Below are 20,964 nucleotides of genomic sequence, written 5' to 3' on the forward strand. Positions count from 1 at the left end.
GTTCTTAAAACAAAAGATTAATAATAAAGTAATACTATAAAGTTCTTTTATGTTTTTCTACTCCCTCCGTTTCCAAAAAAAAAAAAAAAAAACCCAGAAAATGCACTTTTAAAACAGCAATAATTTCCAATTCGTAATTATTTAAACCTTTGTCTACCATTAGTTTTTCTAAAGCATAGTGTACTCTATGTCATCTAGCTATATATTTTAAATGTTTCAAAAATTTTAATTACATTTTAATCTCTTTCCATATAATTTTCTCAGGACATTTGATGTATTTTAAGAAATATTTATTGAATATAAACAGTATATTAATGAGTGCTTTGAAAAATAGAAAAATGATTTAGATGTCAGCTAAAACTATAGCTTGGAGGACTTGTAGTTTGGAGGAGGAAAAAGTCATTATATAAACGGCTAATGGAAATAATCATTTCCATGAGAATGGTTATTTTCTCATTTTCACGTAGTACTGACTACTGTTTATCTAAGAGATCGTATTTATTTTGTTTTTTGGCTTTTATGTGAGAGACAGAGAACATTTTTGTTGATATGTAACCACTTCTTTGTGTTCCGAAAAGAATTAACATTTCAAGATTTACCTTATACTAAATAATCAAATAAATTGTCTGCTTTCTAAAAAGATGGAACTCCAAAACTGGTCACAAAGGCAATGATAATTGATTATGGATAACTGATTAAGTTTACTAATTTTATATTTTTATTGTCATTTGAATTTTATTTAATGCTACTTAACACCTTAATTTCTTGAAGTAAGTATCCGATAACTGCCTACCATTTACTTAGAATCATAGTTGTTGGAACTACAAGAGGCCTTAGAGAGCTTCTGTCAACCAGCTCCTAGTGTTTACATATGAAACAGAGGCCGACATGTTCTGATGGCAAACATTGGTCTACTAATACTTGTCACCGTTATTCACGTTTGAATAACGGTGACAAGTATGCTGTCAGAACCCACTCACTCAGTAACTGGAGACTGAAAGATAGGAATGTAAAATTGAAACATATATCTCTTAATGAAAATAACTTCTTAAGCATTCTCTCCTGTACTAGGCAGATGTTTTCAGATATCTGACAATATAAACATAAGATGTCTATGTGTCATTATATCTGATACTTCCCAGTACTCTCATAGCCTAAGTTTGTGTAAAACTTTTTTTTTAAGTTTATTACAGTATTTAGAAATTCATAATGAATAGAAAGAGAAGAAAACCTTAGAAGATAGGAATTTCAGGATGGATAAGAGAAGGAGAATAATTTGGAGAGAAATAGAAGGAAGAATTTATTTAAGAAAAAGATGCCTTCAGTTAGGCTTTAGCTCTGTGAAGGTTTTAGCTCTTTATAGAGTTAAAGAGACCTAGCTTACAAATGGCAATAGTAAATAATAATAGTTAACTTTGTTGAAGTCTGTGCTAGAAAGTGCTAAGTATTTTAAACGCCTTATGTCATTAACCATTGCAGTCTCCCTGAGGATAGGTTCTATTGATATTTCCACTTTACACATGAGTAAACCAGATCTTAAGAGAGGTTAAGGAACTTGCTCATGGTCCCACAGTAAGTGGTTAAACAATTCATCCTCGATTTCTCTGATTCTGGAGCCCTGTGATGCTATACTGCCAAAACATCCGGGCATGTTTTGCCCTGTTGGTGAGAAGTATTATAGACTGTCATTCAACATTTATTGAACTCCTATGTGTAGAACACCACTGTCCAATTGTAAAACCAGTACCGATCTTCAAGGAATCTCCTATCTAACTAGGATATGTATACACACATATACATACATACATACATACATACACACACACACACAAACACACAAAAGAGAATACTTAAAACACAAGTAGGTGCAAATTAATGTAATCCAAACAGTCTAGTTATCATTTAGTAGCTAAATAGAACAAAGGTAAACCAGAAAGCTACCATTCTATTTTTAGACCTTAATAATAGTTTTCTGGGTTTTGGTTGTCATAGACTCAGTAATAAGACAGCCAGGGACTGCAACTGGAGTCTGGCTGAGTAAGAGGAGAGAATGCCTTACAGTGTCATTTTGGGAATTGAAGTCTCTGGTTTGATGCCTCAAGTTCAGCTACTTATGATGGGAATGTTAGTGCTTTAGACCAGTGCTTCTCAAACTTTAATGTGCATATGAATCCCCTGGGGATCTTGTTAAAATTAAGAGTCTGATTCAGTAGGTCTGGGGTGGGGCTTGAGAATCTGTGCTTCTAACATGTTCCCAGGTAAGGCCACTTCTGCTCCAGGGACCACTCTTCGAATATTAAGGCTAAGAATTTGACCATAAACTTTTTTATCAAAAAAGGAAATAAGTATCAGGTGAGGCAGGGCAAGGGCAGCAATTTTGAACTTAAATATCTATGTATGTGTTGAAATAATACCATGTCATCAGAAGTAGTTGTAGAAGATAGGAATAAGTGTAAATACCATTATATTAGGTAACTTTGAAGAAGATATAATCATCACAATTTTCAACAAACTAACCTGATAATTACATATGCACAACTACTAACTATATTTAAGGTGTGCCTACTGAGTTTAGTATCATTGTTAAATTATTTAAATATGTCTTAGACATTAGTTATTAGAAGCAGGATAAATGATAGTTAATAATGTAAGCTTCCAGAGGTAAACTCCTGAGGTTCAAAAACTGGCTTCCACATACTAGCCTTGTGACTGCAGGTCAAGGTGCTCCTCTCTCAGTGACCCCCTTCCTCATCTCTGAAATGGAAATAATCCTAGTAAAGATCTCATAAAGTTGTTATAGGGTTTTTAAAAAAATAATACATATAAAGCATCTTATGCAGTGCCTAACAGTAAATTGTCTATAAATGATGGCTATTGTTACTAATATCAGTATGATTTCTATTAATGAAATATTAGGCTAAATGATTCTGAAGTTCTTTGCCTTGCTAATGCTAAGATATGATTCTGATTACATATTGGTGTGTAATCAGAATATGCCCCCTTTCAAGTTCTAAGGTAATAAATGATATATATGTACTTTCTGAGCCAGCTGCCACTAAATGCTGCTCTTGTGTCTTAGGTTGCTTTTAATGCAGCAATTTTGATCATAGGTAAATACACATTTGAAAATCCATTCATTAAAAATGTATTAAGAAGCTACAAAGCATTGAGCTAAATGACTGTTCCTCTCCTCAACCAAACCCAAATATTAAACCAAACTCGTAATATTCATCACTAGTTTCAGTCTCTACATAACCATCAGAGAGCAATTGCTTTACCATTAGTGGTAATCTGTGCTCAGAAATGAGCTGAATTTCAGTTGTCCTACATATAGGAACACTCTAATTTTCTCCTAAAATGGTTTTACTGACTTACTCTTTAAGTTTCTGTTATTTCAGACCGAAGGGTCTCTTGCTCTTGGCATCTACCTCTGCTTCCTTCTGCTCAAATAAGGCACATGGCTGCCAAACCTTTCATTGGGTTAAGTATTAATATGGACTAAATTGAGCTAATCTCACTTGGTGGCTAAAATAACTGACCTAATTCTACAGCTTTCTTGAGCATTTTTAATAGCAATTAATTTAACATAAAATAAGATCTAAAATGTGGACTCTTTTCTGTCCTCCCATGACTCTTTTGTGCTTTATCAGAGGATAATTTTAGGTAGGAAATGTCTCCTTGTATCCTTCCTCTGAAGATCTCGTCTTTGCTTTGGGCAGGATGGTTTAAAGGTGTTTAGTTTGAAAATGTCTAGAAACCATACAGTTACATCTGGCTTAGACAAACCCCTTTCCTTTATTCTCATGGCTCATGTGTTTTAAGCATATATACTATAGAGCCAATACAGCACTCTTCATTCTCTCTTGACAAATAAACATTTGTATGAACAGATTTTTCTCTTTCCTTTTGATAATTTTGGTATCAAAGATCACAAACTTAGAAGAACAGTTAGAACAGTTCAGAGAAGAACTGGAAAATAAGAATGAAGAAGTCCAGCAACTACATATGCAATTAGAAATACAGAAGAAGGAATCTACTACCCGCCTACAAGAACTTGAACAAGAAAACAAATTATTTAAGGTAATTACTTAAGGAAAACTTTGCCTCTAAATAATTCATTGTTTTTGTCTTGTGTAGTAGTTGCAGTATTAAGCTTTTGCTAAATCCAGCCGCTAAATAATACTTAAAAGAGGAGCATTAGCTGCAGATGGATTTGCATGGAATTTATCTGCAAGCCAACATAAACATTTGAATTCATCAGAAATGAAAAATTTTTGAGAACTTTATCAAAACATTTTAAGAATTATTGATTTACAATAATTATATAATAGCTCTGATTTTTTTTTTTTCATTTGTATGTTTTAGATGCTATAGCTTGGTAAGAGTTAATTGACAGAATGTTCCGAAAATCACGTGTAATGCCCTATCCAACTGGGATGGTTATTTTTGATCCTAGGATGAAATGGAGAAACTGGGATTTGCCATAAAGCAAGCTGTTCCTATCTCTACCCAGGACCAACATGTACTATTTGGGAAATTTGCTCAAATAATGCAGGAAAAAGAGGTAGAAATTAACCAATTGAATGAGCAAATTATAAAACTTCAGCATCAACTTAAAATTACAACAGATAACAAGGTACACTAATTTAAAATTATTACAACTAGATTTTATTTTTATTTTTAATTGAAGTATAGTTGATTTACAATATTGTGTTACTTTCAGGTGTACAGCAAAGTGATCTAGGTTTTTTTTTTTTTCAGATTATTTTCCATTATAGGTTATTACAAAATATTAAACAGAGTTCCCTGTGTTTTAAAGTATATCTTTGTTCTTTGTCTGTTTTATGTATAGTAACTTGCGCTGCTGTGAACATTGAAAAGATACATTCATGGGTGAATGTATCTTTTCAAATTAGAGTTTTTGTCTTTTGTGGATACATGCCTGGGAGTAGGATTGCTGGATCATACAGTAGCTCTATTTTCAGTTTTTTAAGGAACCTCCATACTGTTTTCTATAGTGGCTAAGCTAGAATTTTAAAGGGTAAGATGGTTATTTTTCAGTTTCTTTGTGAATGTAAAAACCAAGTAAAACTTTAATTCTCTTTTACCCATTAATTTTTTTGTGTGTGTGTGTGGTACGTGGGCTGCTTACTGCTGCGGCCTCTCCCGTTGTGGAGCACAGGCTCCGGACACGCAGGCTCAGCGGCCATGGCTTACGGGCCCAGCTGCTCTGCGGCATGTGGGATCTTCCCAGGCCGGGGCACGAACCCGTGTCCCCTGCATCGGCAGGTGGACTCTCAACCACTGCACCACCAGGGAAACCCACCCATTAATTTTAATTTAATAAGACATACTGGTTTAACAAGCTATGTATATGTTTATCCCTTCCTAACATTGTCAAAGATTTTTGATGTTTTATAGGGAGTCTCTTGTGACTCAGATTTCATCATATCACTCTAACCAAATCTATTAAAAATTCTATTTTGTGTGAGTTAAATAAGATAATGACATTTGAGCACTGTTTTAGACTTTTATTTCAGTACTTTGTCCTGTTATAGACTGTTATATTTCAATACTGCATCCTTTTCTATTAGATTGTATTGATATTGACTATTTTACTTACAGGAAATCATCTATTAAATGCCTAAATCACTTTATGTTTAATGACTTTCTGAATGAAGTTCTAAATAAGGTCCTTGTTTGATGTGATGGAGGACTGTTGGTCTATATTAAAATTAATTTAGGATGTCTGAGAAGTAAATTATTTTTGTGTGTGTGATCAACACTTTAAGATCCTGTCCTAAACTAAAATAAAATTCCCTAAATATAAATACATATTTATTGTATATGTTACTTTTTTGTTAATAGGTTATTGAAGAAAAAAATGAACTAATAAGGGATCTTGAAACCCAGATAGAATGTTTGATGAGTGATCAAGAACGTGTGAAGAAAAATAGAGAAGAAGAAATTGAGCAGCTCAATGAAGTGATTGAGAAGCTTCAACAGGAATTGGCAAATATTGAACAGAAGACATCGGTGGTTACTAATTCTCTCCCAGAAGAAGCAGATAGTTTAAAACATCAGTTGGATATAGTAATAGCTGAAAAACTAGCTTTGGAACAACAAGTAGAAACCACTAATGAAGAAATGGCCTTGACAAAAAGTGTACTTAAAGAAACCAATTTAAAAATGAACCAGCTAACACAAGAATTATGTAGCTTAAAGAGAGAACGTGAAAATATGGAAGAAATTCATAGTATACCAGAGAAAAGTGTTAACATGGCTGTAGATGATCTGAGTAGAAACAAACCTGGATTAGAAGTAGTCCTTACTGAGGCTGCTCGTAAACCCCTAGAAAATCCGACTTACCTCAAATCTTTTGAAGAAAACAGCAAAGTTTCCGTAAGCAGTTTGCAAACACAGGTGCTACAACTTGAGAGCACTGTGAGTGCAAAGGACTTAGAACTTACCCAATGTCATAAACAAATAAAGGACCTGCAGGAGCAAGGCCAGTCTGAAAAAGCAGCATTGATAAAGAAGATGGCAAACCTGCAAAATATACTTGAGGAAAAGGTGGCTGCTGCTCTTGTGAGTCAGGTCCAACTTGAAGCAGTTAAAGAATATGCAAAATTCTGTCACAATAAACAAGCAGTTTCACCAGAACCTGGAGGAACAAATATACAGAATTTAAACCAACTAACAGAAAATGAGGTGGAGTCAAATTTGTCAGCACTGACCTTGAGAAAATCAGAATTAGAAAGCCATGTGGTTGAAATGCAGGTAGAAACTGCAGAAAAAAATGCTTTGGAAAAAGAAAAGAAGCTACTAGAACTACAGAAGCTATTGGAGGACAATGAGAAAACACAGGGAAGCAAAGAAAGGAAGAGAAGCCCTCTAGGAGATTTTGAAGTTCTCAAGGTTAGTTTGTATTTGATTTTTTTCCACTTAAATACCCTAAGAAACTAACTCTCTTTTCCCTGTTCCTTAAACTTACTGCTCATTTATTAAATTAAATACAGTGTTCTTTACGTCTAGCAATTCATATATAAAGGGTTTTTATAAAAAATATTACCATTCCATACAGTCATTATTATCACCAGAACAATGGATACAAACTATATTTTGTGGTCTTAAAAATCACAATATTTATTTCACTACCATAGTCATTAAGTAGAGCAGTCAGAAGAAACTTGGAAACGTTAAGTATAGCAAATGTCCTCTGGAATTTGTGTGGGTTTTTTCCTTTTTCCTCTGACATGCATGTTAAGTGGTCATCATGCCTTTTAAGTAATGAAAATGTCAAAATATATTAATGTTCTAGTGAATTAATGTATGAGTGTTAAGTCATTCACTTTTGCAGATTTTATAGCTCATAATAGATTTCATCCTTTCACCCCTTTAAGTCTACTTATGTAAAGATCTGAAATCACAGTTATTTCTTAGCATAGGATAGGACAGGTGTGAAAGGACTTTAATTTCCAAATTCTCACTTTATATATTTATAATTTTGAGAAGTTAATGTATAGTCCTATCTGAACACCAGAAATTAACTGATATATTAGGATTCTATAAATATTTATTTCGCAAAGGAAAACAATTCTTTCCATTTACTCGGCTTTTTCCTCCTAGCTCACTGGAACTGTATAAATTACTGTAAATGATATTTAAAACAGTAATGTGATGGGACTTCCCTGGTGGTCCAGTGGTTAAGAATCTGCCTTCCAATTCAGGGGACGCGGGTTCAAACCCTGGTCAGGGAACCAAGATCCCACATGCCACGGGGCAACTAAGCCCGCATGTCGCAACTACTGAGCACATGAGCCACAACTACAGAGCCCATGTGCTCTGGAGCCTGCACGCTGCAACTACTGAGCCCACATACCACAATTAGAGAGAGGCCCATGCGCCGCAATGAGGAGCCTATGCACCTCAACAAAAGATCCTGCATGCCGCACCGAAGATCCCGCCTGCCCCAACTAACACCCGACGCAACCAAAAATAAAATAAATAAATAAATAAATATTTGGGCTTCCCTGGTGGCACAATAGTTGAGAATCTGCCTGCCAATACAGGAGACACGGGTTCGAGCCCTGGTCCGGGAAGATCCCACATGCTGTGGAGCAACTAAGCCCATGCGCCACAGCTACTGAGCCTGCGCCCTAGAGCCCGTGAGCCACAACTCCTGAGCCCATGTGCTGCAACTACTGAAGCCCGGGCGCCTAGAGCCCAAGCTCTGCAACAAAAGAAGCCACTGCAATGAGAAGCCCGCGCACCACAATGAAGAGTAGCCCCCTGATCGCCACAACTAGAGAAAGCCCACGTGTAGCAACAAAGACCCAATGCAGCCAAAAATAAAATAAAATAATAAATAAATTTATTAAAATAAATAAATATTTTAAAATAAAATAGTTATGTGACTTTTCCATAAATATAGAACTTCTAAAGTAACACGTGGTATCTTTTGAGGAAAGTGATATAAATATGAAACTTTTTTGAATGGGTAAACTATTTTCATTAATTATAAAATTTTAGGATACATTCTAATGACATGATTTACCTTTCATTCCCAGAAATATCATTCTTTTCTTACTGTCTCAAGAATATAAAATGGGGACTTCCCCGTTGGTCCAGTGGTAAAGAATCCACCTTCCAATGCAGGGCATGTGGGTTCAATCCCTGGTCGGGGAACTAAGATCCTACATGCCGTGAGGTGACTAAGCCTGTGCACCACAACTACAGAGCCCACACACCCTGGAGCCTGCACGCCACAACTAGAGCAGAGAAAAAAAGAAAAAAAACCCAAACGCCACAACTAGAGAGAAGTCTGCATGCTGCAGTGAAAGGTCCCTCATGCCTCAGCCGAAGATCCCGTGTGCCTCAGTGAAGACCCGATGCAGCCAAAAAAATTAAAATAAAGAATTAAAGAAAATATAAAATGATGGTTGTGAAGAGTTTCCCTGTTGAAAGAACATGGATCATTTTAACCCCTTTTATCTGATAAGCAGTCTTTCCTGAAAAAGCTTTATTGGAATTCACAAGTACCTTGAACTTGGCTTTGTTTTTTGAAAATAACGTGTTCATGTTTTCCACTGCCATTTAGACAACTACTGAGCTGATTCATACCAGTGAAGAAAATGAATTTTTTGGTCGATTTGAGACTCTTACAGCTGAGTCAGCAGCTACCAAAGAAGAATTTGCCAGTTACAAAGAGAAGGCAGAAAAACTTCAAGAAGAGCTTTTGGTAAAATAAGTAACATAGCTCCGATTTCTACCTATCTTAATTTTATTTCAAAGTGTATATTCTCTTATATGAAAACAAACCCAGATCTATAACTTAACATCTAGAAAAAAATCTTTTGTAAATTTGATGAAAAGGTATTATATAGTTTCGTTACTGTCATCTTTCTTCTTTGGTTTTCCTTGGAATCTTTTTTTAGGGGGATGCTTTTAATCTCTAGTCTGTTAATGAAAGAGGAGAAAGACATGTTACAGAGTACTGTATATCCCCTGAGAACCAAAAGTAGAGGCTGATCAAATGATTTCACTTCTGTGGTAATCTGTGACTATACATATATGTGAATATAGATGAAAACTGTGAGTGTTTCTGAAATGTTTTTCCTGTTATTCTGAGGAAAATGAACATATTAGTGTGAATTACACTCTCCTCTCTACCCTAAATTCTACATGTGATATTTTAAACTGAATGTTCTACTGTTCATTATGTTTTAGGTAAAAGAAACAAATATGGCATTTCTCCAGAAAGATTTAAGCCAAGTTAGGGATCAACTCAAAAAGGCAGAAGAGAAATTATCGTGCGTCTTAGAAAAAGAAGATAATACTGAGGTACAAGAAAACAGAAAGTTCTGCACGTTAGAGCCACTTCTTATAGAAGTGGGTAGGAGCTCTGCATCACAGACAGATGGGACTCTCAAGGTCAACAGCAGCAATCAGACTCCACAAATTCTTGTTAGAAATGCAGGAATCCAAATTGATTTACGGAGTGAATGTTCATCAGAGGAAGTCACTGAAGTAATTAATCAGTTTACTGAAAAAATTGAGCAGATGCAAGAACTACATGCTGCTGAGATTCTGGATATGGAATCCAGACATATTTCAGAAACTGAAACCTTAAAGAGAGATCACTATGTTGCTGTTCAGTTACTGACAGAGGAATGTGGTACCTTGAAGTCAGTGATACAGTGTCTGAGATCTAAAGAGGTATTTGGTTTTCATACTGTGATTTTTCAATATTCTATGATTTTTTTCCCCAGAATTCTATGTTTTTAAGAGACAAAGAAATTTGGGGCAATCTCTTCTTTATGATAAAATTACAATTTAAAATCTTTGCATTGTGTAGAGTCAAATAATAATGTTCCACAAAGCTCCTGTGCAGATTTAGAACCCAACGTTATCATTCCTTAATTTATTAATGTCTCTTATTATTATGGTAATATCCATGAAGAAAAAAAATTAAAGACTTACTGTATGGATAAGTAAGTACTATGGATATTTATACCATGAATATTTCATTTATTGTGAAAGGTGTGACATATATAATTGTTTCTTTGCTTTTTCACAGCATTACAAAAGAACAAAACTATTCATTGGATCCTGTTTTTATTAAAGCAAAAAAAATGTTATCTTCTTTTGTTTGTTTTTTTTCTGATTAGGGCTCCTCAGTTCCTGAATTAACACATTCTGATGCTTACCAAACTAGAGAAATATGTTCCAGTGGTAAGTTATATAAATTTCTAGAATTTGTATAGTACTTGTTTAAAAAGAGTTTGTTTCTCTTTAATAGTCAATGGTTTTCTTTATTTTAGATTCTGGATCAGACTGGGGTCAGGGAATTTATCTTACACAAAGTCAGGGATTTGACATAGCATCAGAAGGCCGAGGCGAAGAAGGTGAAAGTTCAACAGATTCATTTCCAAAGAAAATAAAGGTATTAAAAGGCAGACATCTTTTAGTAAAACTATATAATAAACATAGCAGTTTATTAGAAGTTAGTGTAGAAGATCTATACTATAGTAAGATCTCTCTGAAGAGAGAATTGCATAGCTAGAAGGAACCTTGGGGCTCTAGTTTTATTTCTGTATTCTGCAGATAATAAAGTACAGTATATTTAATAGTTATTGTATAAAGATTTTTTTAAAATTTCTATTCCTAATATTTTAGTTTGCCAAAATTATTAAAGCACTCTCAAAGACTAGAACTTATCTCCTACATATTTCTTTTGGTCAAATTAGTGCCTAATAATTAAATCCAAGAAGAGCACATTAGGTAAATGTGGAACTTAGACATGAGAGCTACACAAAGTCATAGGCTGTCTTCTGGGATTGGCTTACCCCTCCATAGGAAGAAGGCATTCAGTAATGGTAGACTGGTGTTTCCTTTCTGCAGTGGCTTTTCTAAATCAGTCTAACTGGGATAAAACTATGTTAAAATTTGTTTCTCTTTTCATGTCTGACTTTGCAGTCTTTGAAAAAATGTCCTAATTCTGGCTTTTGGGTTATGGTTTCTAGGGATTACTGAGAGCAGTCCATAATGAAGGCATGCAGGTGCTCTCTCTTACTGAGTCTCCCTATAGTGACGGAGAAGACCATTCTGTTCAGCAAGCTTCAGAATCTTGGCTAGAAGAGAGAAGAGCTTACCTCAGTACAATCTCATCTCTTAAGGATTTGATTACCAAAATGCAAATGCAAAGGGAAGCCAAGGTACTCAAAGAATATCACGAATTTAAAGAGCTTTATATGATTTTTATCAATAACAAGTCACTTTACAAAATAAATTGTTGTCTTTTATGATGTATTTTCACATGAATTTCTATGTACTGTTTAAATGCCCCAAGTTGCACACTTGAAAATAAATCTGTATCCTCTTCGGCTTCTAATACTGATTTTGGTTAGTAGACAGGTATCATTTTTAGAACAGTTCTTAAACATGCTTATTTGAAAACTAACTTTTGTTTTTTATACTTTTGTTTTTTATAGGTTTATGATAGTTCTCAATCTCATGAGAGCTCCTCTGACTGGCGAGGTGAACTTCTGCTTGCTCTTCAGCAGGTTTTCTTAAAGGAGCGCGGTGTTTTACTAGCTGCATTTCAGACAGAGCTGACAGCTCTAGGTACTAGAGATGCAATTGAATTATTAAACTGTTTGGAACAGAGAATACAAGAACAGGTATCAAAATGAAACTTTAAATAAAACTTTAAAACAAAGAATGCTTTTTAGTAGTAATGAGAAAATGAGCTATTGATTAGTTTTAGAGTAAGTCTGAAGGTTAAAATGTTAACAGGAGCCACTAAGAATATTTAGGAGAAAAATTATTACCTTAAATGTTTTGCCTTAGGTTAGAAAATAAGCAAGACTAAAAATTAACAAGCTAATCATCCAACTTGGGAAGTTAGAAAAAGAGTAACAAAATAAGTCCAAAGAAAACAGAAGGAATAAAATACCATCATTCCTCATTATTTGCAGTAGTTAGATTCCGTAAAGCTGCTGTGAATGTTGAGCTATTGCCACCAAGGGAAATATGGGGGGCGGGGAGGCTTCTGTGAGCACCTGGTGATGACATTTTTGTCAACCAGTCAATACAGAATCTTGTTTTATGTGTGTTTCTGTTTAAAGACACCCTATTTACTATGTATTGTTGAATCATTAACATTGAACTCATGGACAACAGCATTATAACTTAAACCTGAACAAAGATTTTCTAAAACATGCATTTTTTTTATAATGTATCTTTCAGCCTTCTTATGCTTAGGCATACTGAACAGTACTTCATATCTATGCTTGGGGACCATTTTAAACAGCAAAATCATCAATAAAAAGCACAAAAGTATCAAAAACACAGCACTAAATAGATGGCAAAAATGACACTTGTTTATAGTATAAGAGATGAAAGAAGGCAGCAGAGTGTCACTTTGTTCGACTTCAGCTAGGAACATGCACATGTGGCAATTTAAATTTTTTGCTGTTGTGTGCACATGTAGGAGAGTAACCATAAGAGCACCGCAAGTATTGAATTAAGGGTTACAGATAAATTTTAATGAGTAGGCAAATTCTTAAATATGTAATCCACAAATAATGAGGCTCAACTGTAATAAGGAAAAAAGAAATTAATGAAATGCATACACTTGTACAGTAGAGAGCATAAACACGTTGAAAGTTGATTCTTTGAAAGGTTAATAAAAATAGAAACTTTTTTGGAGAATAGGTTAAGGAAAATGATAAAGTACACTTTTTTAAAAATTAAGAATAGGGCTTCCCTGGTGGCTCAGTGGTTGAGGGTCCGCCTGCCGATGCAGGGGACACGGGTTTGTGCCCCGGTCCAGGAAGATCCCACATGCCACGGAGCGGCTAGGCCCGTGAGCCATGGCCGCTGAGCCTGCGCATCCAGAGCCTGTGCTCTGCAACGGGAGAGGCCACAACAGTGAGAGGCCCGCATACTGGGAAAAAAAAAAAAAAAAAGGAACAAAAACGGGATTATAACTAAAGATATGGCTGAGATATAAAATTAATAAAATACTATGAATAATTTTACATCAATTCAAAAACTTTGATGAAATGGGCAGATATTTGCTTATGAAAGCTCATTCAGATCCAGCTTTCCACTCCTGGATATATATCCAAAAAAAAAAACCACTAATTCAAAAAGATACATGCACTCCAAAGTTCATAGCAGCGTTATTTACAATTACCAAGATATGGAAGCAGCCTAAATATCCATCAACAAATGAATAGGTATAGAAGGTGTGGTGTGTGTGTGTATCTATGCTCCCATTGTAAGGTGATTGGAGAAATGCCGTCTTTTAATTAGAAAGCTAGTATAACCCTATTACCAAAATCAGACAAAGATAATACAGGAAAGAAACTTTATGGGCCTATTTTATTCATGAACATAGATGCAGAAATCCTAAACAAAATATTAACAGGCCAAATCCACTAGTGTGTATTTTTTAGAGACACAATAACCTTATACTTATCCAGGGATGCAAAGGTAGCATACCATTAAGAAAAATTCATGTGACTCATCACTTTAACAAATTAAAGGGTAAAAAACCCCAGTGATCATCTCAAGAGATACAGTGAACAAATGAATGAATGCATTTCATATTTTAAAACACCTTATAACAAACTAAAAATAAAAAGGAATTTCATGAACTATATAAAAGGTGTATCTTGCAAAAACTACAAGCATCATATCTGATAGTTAAAATGTTAAATCCTTAACAAAGGGTTAAGTAGTTTGCTCAACCTTGTCTTAAAGATCTAGCTAGCAAAGAAAAGCAAGAGAAATTAAATAAGGGTAGGAATAAGGAAGACCCCTCATCCACTTACATAGAAAACCAAAGAGAATCTACACATGTAGATTTTTTAAATCCAAAGGAAAGTTTGGCTATGTTGTTGGATGTAAGATCAAGATGTAAAAATCTTATTTTTCAACAACAAACAAAATGTAATTTTATTTATTTATTTACTTTTGGCTGCACCACATGGCATATGGGATCGTAGTTCCCAGACCAGGGATCAAACCCACACCCCCTGCAGTGGAAGTATGGAGTCTTAACGGTTGGACCACCAGAGAAGTCCAAAATGTAATTTTAAAAATAATTATTTACAATGGCATTAAATAGACAAATTCCTAAAAGTATACAAACTACTAAAACTAAGTCATAAAAAAGTAGAAAATCTGAATAGATGTATAACAAAGAGTTAAATTAATAATTTTAAAACTTCTCACAAAGCAAAGTTAAGGATCAGATGACTTCACTAGTGAATCCTACCAAATGTTGAAAGAAGAATTAATACCAATTCTTCACAAGCTCTTGCAAAATAAAGAAGGGAACACTTCCCAGCTCATTCTATGAGGACAATATTGCTCCAATTCTAAAGCCAGACAGAAATACCACAAGAAAATAAATCTACAGACCAAAATATCTAATGAGACTAAAACAACCAGTGGAAAAATGGACAAGTGATATAGATATGCGCTCATGGAAGAAATAGAGAGTATCCAATAAAGATATGAAAAGATGCTAAAATAAAATGTGCTATATAATTCATACTATGGAATACTATATAACATTGAAAATGAGTGAAGTAGAGCTGTATGTGTCAGGCAGGATGGTTCACCAACATGTTCGGTGAAAAAGGCAAATTAAAATGGCATTGAAATCATCATTAAAAATGATGCCATTTATATAAAGTTTTAAAACATGTAAAACAGAACTGTATATTTTTTAGGATATGTGTGTGTATGTATAGAGTACATGAAAATAACTCCAGACTTAGAATTTGGTTATTTCTTGAGCAGATGGTGCAGAGGAGGATGTATTCAGGGAGTTGTACACAAGAGACTTCAGCTGTATAAGGGCTGTTTCTTAGGCGAAGTGAATGGGTGTTTATTATATTATTCATCATGTTTTATTGTGTGTTTAAAGAATTTTGAAATAAATGTGGAAACTATTATCTAAAAAGTAGATCCCAATGAGCAAGAAGAGAACATTAGTAACATCTTCCCAAAATTTTAGCATGTCATTCTTCTTCAGACTTCCTGGTTGTTAATTTTATTGTCTTTACAACTCTCTTGATTTTTTTTTTTTTTTTTACAGGGTATTGAATATCGAGCAGCCATGGAATGCCTCCAGAAAGCAGATAGAAGGAGTTTGTTAGCTGAAATTCAAGCATTGCATGCTCAGATGAATGGTAAGAAGATGACTCTGAAAAGAGAACAAGAGAATGATCAACCAAGCCAAGGTATGCTATATGACAGGCTCATGTGGTGACACAAATAGGTGAAATGATTTCACTTTATTATTATTCAGTTAAAACACATTTCTTCTTAGTCACATTTTCTTCTCATTGTCATATCAGGAAGTTAATCTACATTAATTACTCTAGGGATTAAAGGGGTGTCCAATTTGTTTTAAGAGATATGTATGTGTGTGTGTGTGTGTGTCTCTCTATATATATATGTATACACACACATATATATAATATTTTTTAAAAATTTCTTTTAGAATTGAAAAATATTTGTTTACATTAGGGTTCTCTGACCAGGCAAAAACTCATTCTCAGCTTTGGGAATGAAATAGAAAACGCTGAGTTATGCTGTGCCATCTAAGCTATTGCTGCATCTTAAAAGCAATAGTTCTTGAATTTGGGAGGAGGAGGTAGTAGTGGAGGTAAGGGGGTTATTGCTCAGTCGCAAGAGAAAAAATCTGTGTGCACCAGATAGGCTGGTAAGGACATGCTTTAAAATAGCAAAGGACTTTGCTTTTATCTCCTGTAGAGGTTGAAATTGGCTTTAGTTAGCTATGTGTGGAGAGAGAATGATGGTTAACTGTTACAGAATACTTTAATCCAACAGACAGCAATTTTCTGACATATAAACAGATATATTTAATTTAAAATGAATAAGCAATTTAATTTAAAATGAATAAGCATTGCCTTGATCGGGTTGTTTCGCCCATTAAGTTCATTATCTTTCTTTGTTTTGAAGCTCTGTGTGAGGATAACCTAAAAGATAAAGAAATCCTCAATGGAAGTAACGATTTCTTTTTAATACCTTTTTTGTGTGTGTGAACTGTAACATACATACAAAAAAATACAAAATGCAAAAATATACAGTATAAAAACTATTAAATGAATACCTGTGGAAACCTCATCCATGTCAAGTATTCCAGAATTCCCCTTCTGCTACTCTGTAGTAATATAGAACACATCTTCTGTGGTACCCTGGAGGTAACCATTGTCCTGATTTTTTTTTTTTTTTTTTTGCTGTATGCGGGCCTCTCACTGTTGTGGCCTCTCCCGTTGCGGGGCACAGGCTCCGGACGTGCAGGCTCAGCGGCCATGGCTCACAGTCCCAGCTGCTCCGCGGCATGTGGGATCCTCCCGGACCGGGGCATGAACCCGTGTCCCCTGCATTGGCAGGCGGACTCTCAATCACTGCGCCACCAGGGAATCCCCTGTCCTCATTTTTTAACTGCCTATTTATATATTCCTAAACCGCTTAAGTTTAAGGTTTTTCTTGCTCTTGAACTTTATCACTCTGTATATATTTGCGTTTTGTCTCTTTCACCTCTCTATAACATTCTTCTAAGTTACCACATTTTTCTCTAGTTCATTCATTTTTGTTATTGTATAGAATTCCCTTGTGTGAATATTTCACAATTTATATATCCATTCTGCGGTTGAACATTTAAGTTGTTTCTACTTTTTAGCTATTAAATTCAGTCTCTTCTGCACATTGTTATGCCATGTTTCTGATACATACATGCATGAGTCTTCTGGATACATACCCAGGAGTAGAATTGCTAGATGATAGGATACATATCATCAAATTTATTAGACAATGCCAGACTGTTTTCCAAAGTGGTCGTATCAATTTGTGTGCTTTCTAGCAGTACATGAAAGTTCTGTTGCTTCACATTTTTGCCAGAAGTTGATATTGTCAGCCTTTTGTTGCCACTCTGGTGGGTATGCGGTAGATTGTTGTGGTTTTAATTTACATTTCTCTAATAACTGAATTGGCTTATTTGTGGTATGATTGGCTAGCTGGATTTTTGCTTTTGTGGTATGCTTGTTCAAATCTTTTCACTTTTCAGTAGAGGAATCTTAAATTGAGCTGCAGCTGGAAATCATTAGAGATTAAAGTGAAATTTTTCATCATATCTAGTGAAGACACATACATGTCTTTGTCTTTATTTCTGTTTAATGTAAAGGTAGAAACACCTATACTTCTGCCAATTTTGAAAGTTATACCAGTCTCACATTTGTCATTGAAAAGCTGAATAATTTAAATATCTTTAAATATTTTAGAGAAAACAGGTATAATGAGGTTACAAATTAAATATATCCCTTATATTTAGACGTAGGATTAATTGCATATTATTTTTGGAGAATTTATTAGTATTTTACTTAACTAAGTAGGACCCTGTTGAAAGCTTAGTTAATATCACATAGATACATATTTATAAATGTAAATCCTTAGACTATACTAAGAAATAGTTTTAAAAGCCTCAATTAACATGAATACTCTAAAGCCAATGTAATTCCTGTCTCCTGACATCAGTAATATGAATTGTAATAGGAAGTAATGAACTTTGATAAAATTTTTTAAGTTAAAAATACATTTATGGTAGAATAGAGAAACAGAAGAACAGAGTAAAAATCACCCCTGGAACCTCCTAAATCCTAAACTAATGACTATTAAAACCCAGGAAATATGTCTCCAGACACATTTCATTGTGCATATGTACCTGTTTATATTTTTTATAAAAATGGATCCTGATGTATATATTTCATTACATTTTTTTCATTTATTATCCTTAGGGATTTAAATATTTCACTTTGTTTTCATTGTGACAGACATGTAGCAAGGGTTCGGTATGTTTTTAAAGAAAAAACCGTGATCCAAATTGGCATTTGGACTTCCCACTTTCGTTATAATGAAATTCCTAGGGACTGTCTGCAAAGGAGGGCTGAACAAAACAAGCAAGCAGTGCTAATCATTGTAGTCACAGTTACGGGGTGACTTCTGCAAGTACTTCAGCTATCAAAAACCATTGGAAGTTTTTAGTGTGAGCTATCAAAATTCTGAATGAACAAATATAAGTTCCTATTTATAGTATTATGTGAACACCTCAAGGTTTTTTTTTCTATTTCAAGTCTTGTATCCAGTAATGAATTGTTAAGTTTTTATCATCCTTATATATTTATACAAAGTTCTGAAATCTTGACGATATAGCACTATGAGGAAAATATGCATATGCATGTATTTATATAAATTACTAACTTTGGGAGCTGTAATCTTTTCACATTTGCTTTGTAGTAATCTCTTAAATAACAAGTCAGTTATTATCAACAAAATATTTATAAGCCAAATATGAGTTGCTAGATCATATCTTAAATATTAATAATTTTTCATTTAGAACTCTTGGAATATAATATGCAGCAGAAGCAGGCTCAAATGCTGGAGATGCAAGTGGAGCTCAGCAGTGTGAAAGACAGAGCAACAGAACTGCAGGAACAACTGAGTTCTGAGAAAATGGTGGTTGCTGAACTGAAAAGTGAACTTGCACAAGCTAAACTGGAGCTAGAAACAACACTCAAGGCACAGCATAAGCACCTAAAGGAATTAGAGGCATTCAGGTGTGCCAGGCTTCTTAATTATAAACCTGTATTAGTGAAGGACTTGGAGTAATTTTGTCACAGACATTGTGCAGATCTTACAAAAATGTAACATTGTATATAATATTTAAATAACATGAAACTGTTACTTATAGGAAAAACTACAGTGGAAAGGAAGCACCCCAAATTTTTCCAAATGATAAACTCATGATTAGGTATTTTGGCATATTCTCTACGTGGCTTCAGTTCTGTTTGAGACTTGTTGTTGTATAAGATACATAAACTTGACCTTCATTTTACCACCAAGTAATTTGTAGTGATATTTATGATCTCAATGGAATTCATGGTTTAGTTAGCTAAAATACAAAAAAATTTTTAAAGATAATGCTTGTAAAAAGGATAAATTTGTTGGTGTAAATACTGAGATATTCTGCTTGCCAAGGACACAAGTATAGTCATTATTTTGCACTTTTTCACGCACAAATGATGGTTCTTATGTTCAGTAGAAGTTAAAGGAAATTTTTATTCATATTATTTTGTAACAATAAATTGTTTACAATGGTAAATAATTAATAGTTGTATTACTAGAAACAGTTAATTTGACTGAACCACAGTCAAAATATCTTTAATCTTTACATGGTTTATATTTTCCTATTTTTTAAATTATTATTATTATTTTTAATTTATTTATTTTTGGCTGCGTTGGGTCTTCCTTGCTGCACGCAGGCTTTCTCTAGTTGCGGCGAGTGGAGGCTACTCTTCCTTGCAGTGCGCAGGCTTCTCATTGCGGTGGCTTCTCTTGTTGTGGAGCACGGGCTCTAGAGCGCAGGCTCAGTAGTGGCGCACGGGCTTAGTTGCTCCACGACATGTGGGATCTTCCCGGACCAGGGATGGAACCCATGTCCCCTGCATTGGCAGGCGGATTCTTAACCACTGAGCCACCAGGGAAGCCCCACCTAGTTTATAATATGCCACCACTTTTCAGTGGAAGCTGTTCTCTCTCAATAATATACTTGGTCAAAGTAGTTTTATGAAAGTTCATTTGTCTCTGTGATTTAGGTTGGAAGTTAAAGATAAAACGGATGAAGTACATTTGCTTAATGACACATTAGCAAGTGAACAGAAAAAGTCCAGAGAGCTCCAGTGGGCTTTGGAGAAAGAGAAAGCCAAGCTGGGACGCAGTGAAGAGCGGGATAAAGAAGAACTTGAGGTATTGTTATCTTTGTCTTTAAATGTCTGTGAAAAAATCCACAGCGATAGAAGAGAGACGTTCCTCTTCCTAAAATGTTGACCTTAGACTCATTATTAAGTATAATAAGTCGTTCACTATGTGTTGAATATTATAATGTTATCTAAAGTATTATCAGGAATTGCTAATGGTATGATCTTTTTTTGTTTTGCTGCATCCAAGGATGCATAGAGACTGTTCTGCTACAGCATGTGTTTTATGAATTTGAATTAGTGCATATATAATTTGATAAATATGGCAGTTGTGTCTTTTTAACACAGAAGTAGGTTAGGTTCCTGTTTTCTCCTAGGGAAGGAGAGCAGCGATACTTTTCTGGCAGCAGGAGCCTTTGCCACTATATTTTAAGACGCTGGGCTCTCTCCCAGAGAGGCACATCCCAGCCTTGCACAGCTCACAGCTCGAAGCAGGTTGTACTGCAGGCAGTGCCACTTTAACAGTTCCCCCTGGATCGGAGCTCTTCTTCTATCCACATAATCCTGGTACTCGCTAGCTCTGTGCTAAAAAACTGTGTAGCCAGAATCCAGATTTTCTGCCCTCTTACTTTTGGGTTGTTTTTTTTGTTTTTGTTTTTGTTTT

General features: G+C 34.8%; 1 protein-coding gene across 2 annotated transcripts in view; it reads left to right on the forward strand.

Moving 5' to 3' along the window:
- The window catches only part of AKAP9 (A-kinase anchoring protein 9), a 156,680-nt gene that overhangs the window by 123,197 nt on the left and 12,519 nt on the right, over positions 1-20,964 (forward strand). For both annotated transcript variants that reach the window (XM_067042493.1, XM_067042494.1), the window contains 12 exons: positions 3,928-4,080; positions 4,457-4,636; positions 5,869-6,918; positions 9,101-9,241; positions 9,730-10,218; positions 10,671-10,734; positions 10,824-10,945; positions 11,526-11,717; positions 11,994-12,182; positions 15,617-15,761; positions 18,941-19,160; positions 20,199-20,349. In XM_067042493.1, coding sequence (XP_066898594.1) covers positions 3,928-4,080; positions 4,457-4,636; positions 5,869-6,918; positions 9,101-9,241; positions 9,730-10,218; positions 10,671-10,734; positions 10,824-10,945; positions 11,526-11,717; positions 11,994-12,182; positions 15,617-15,761; positions 18,941-19,160; positions 20,199-20,349 — 3,096 coding nt within the window. The remainder of the gene's footprint in view (positions 1-3,927; positions 4,081-4,456; positions 4,637-5,868; positions 6,919-9,100; positions 9,242-9,729; positions 10,219-10,670; positions 10,735-10,823; positions 10,946-11,525; positions 11,718-11,993; positions 12,183-15,616; positions 15,762-18,940; positions 19,161-20,198; positions 20,350-20,964) is intronic.

This window comes from Kogia breviceps, chromosome 9, assembly GCF_026419965.1.
Source record: "Kogia breviceps isolate mKogBre1 chromosome 9, mKogBre1 haplotype 1, whole genome shotgun sequence".
Lineage (NCBI taxonomy): Eukaryota > Metazoa > Chordata > Mammalia > Artiodactyla > Physeteridae > Kogia > Kogia breviceps.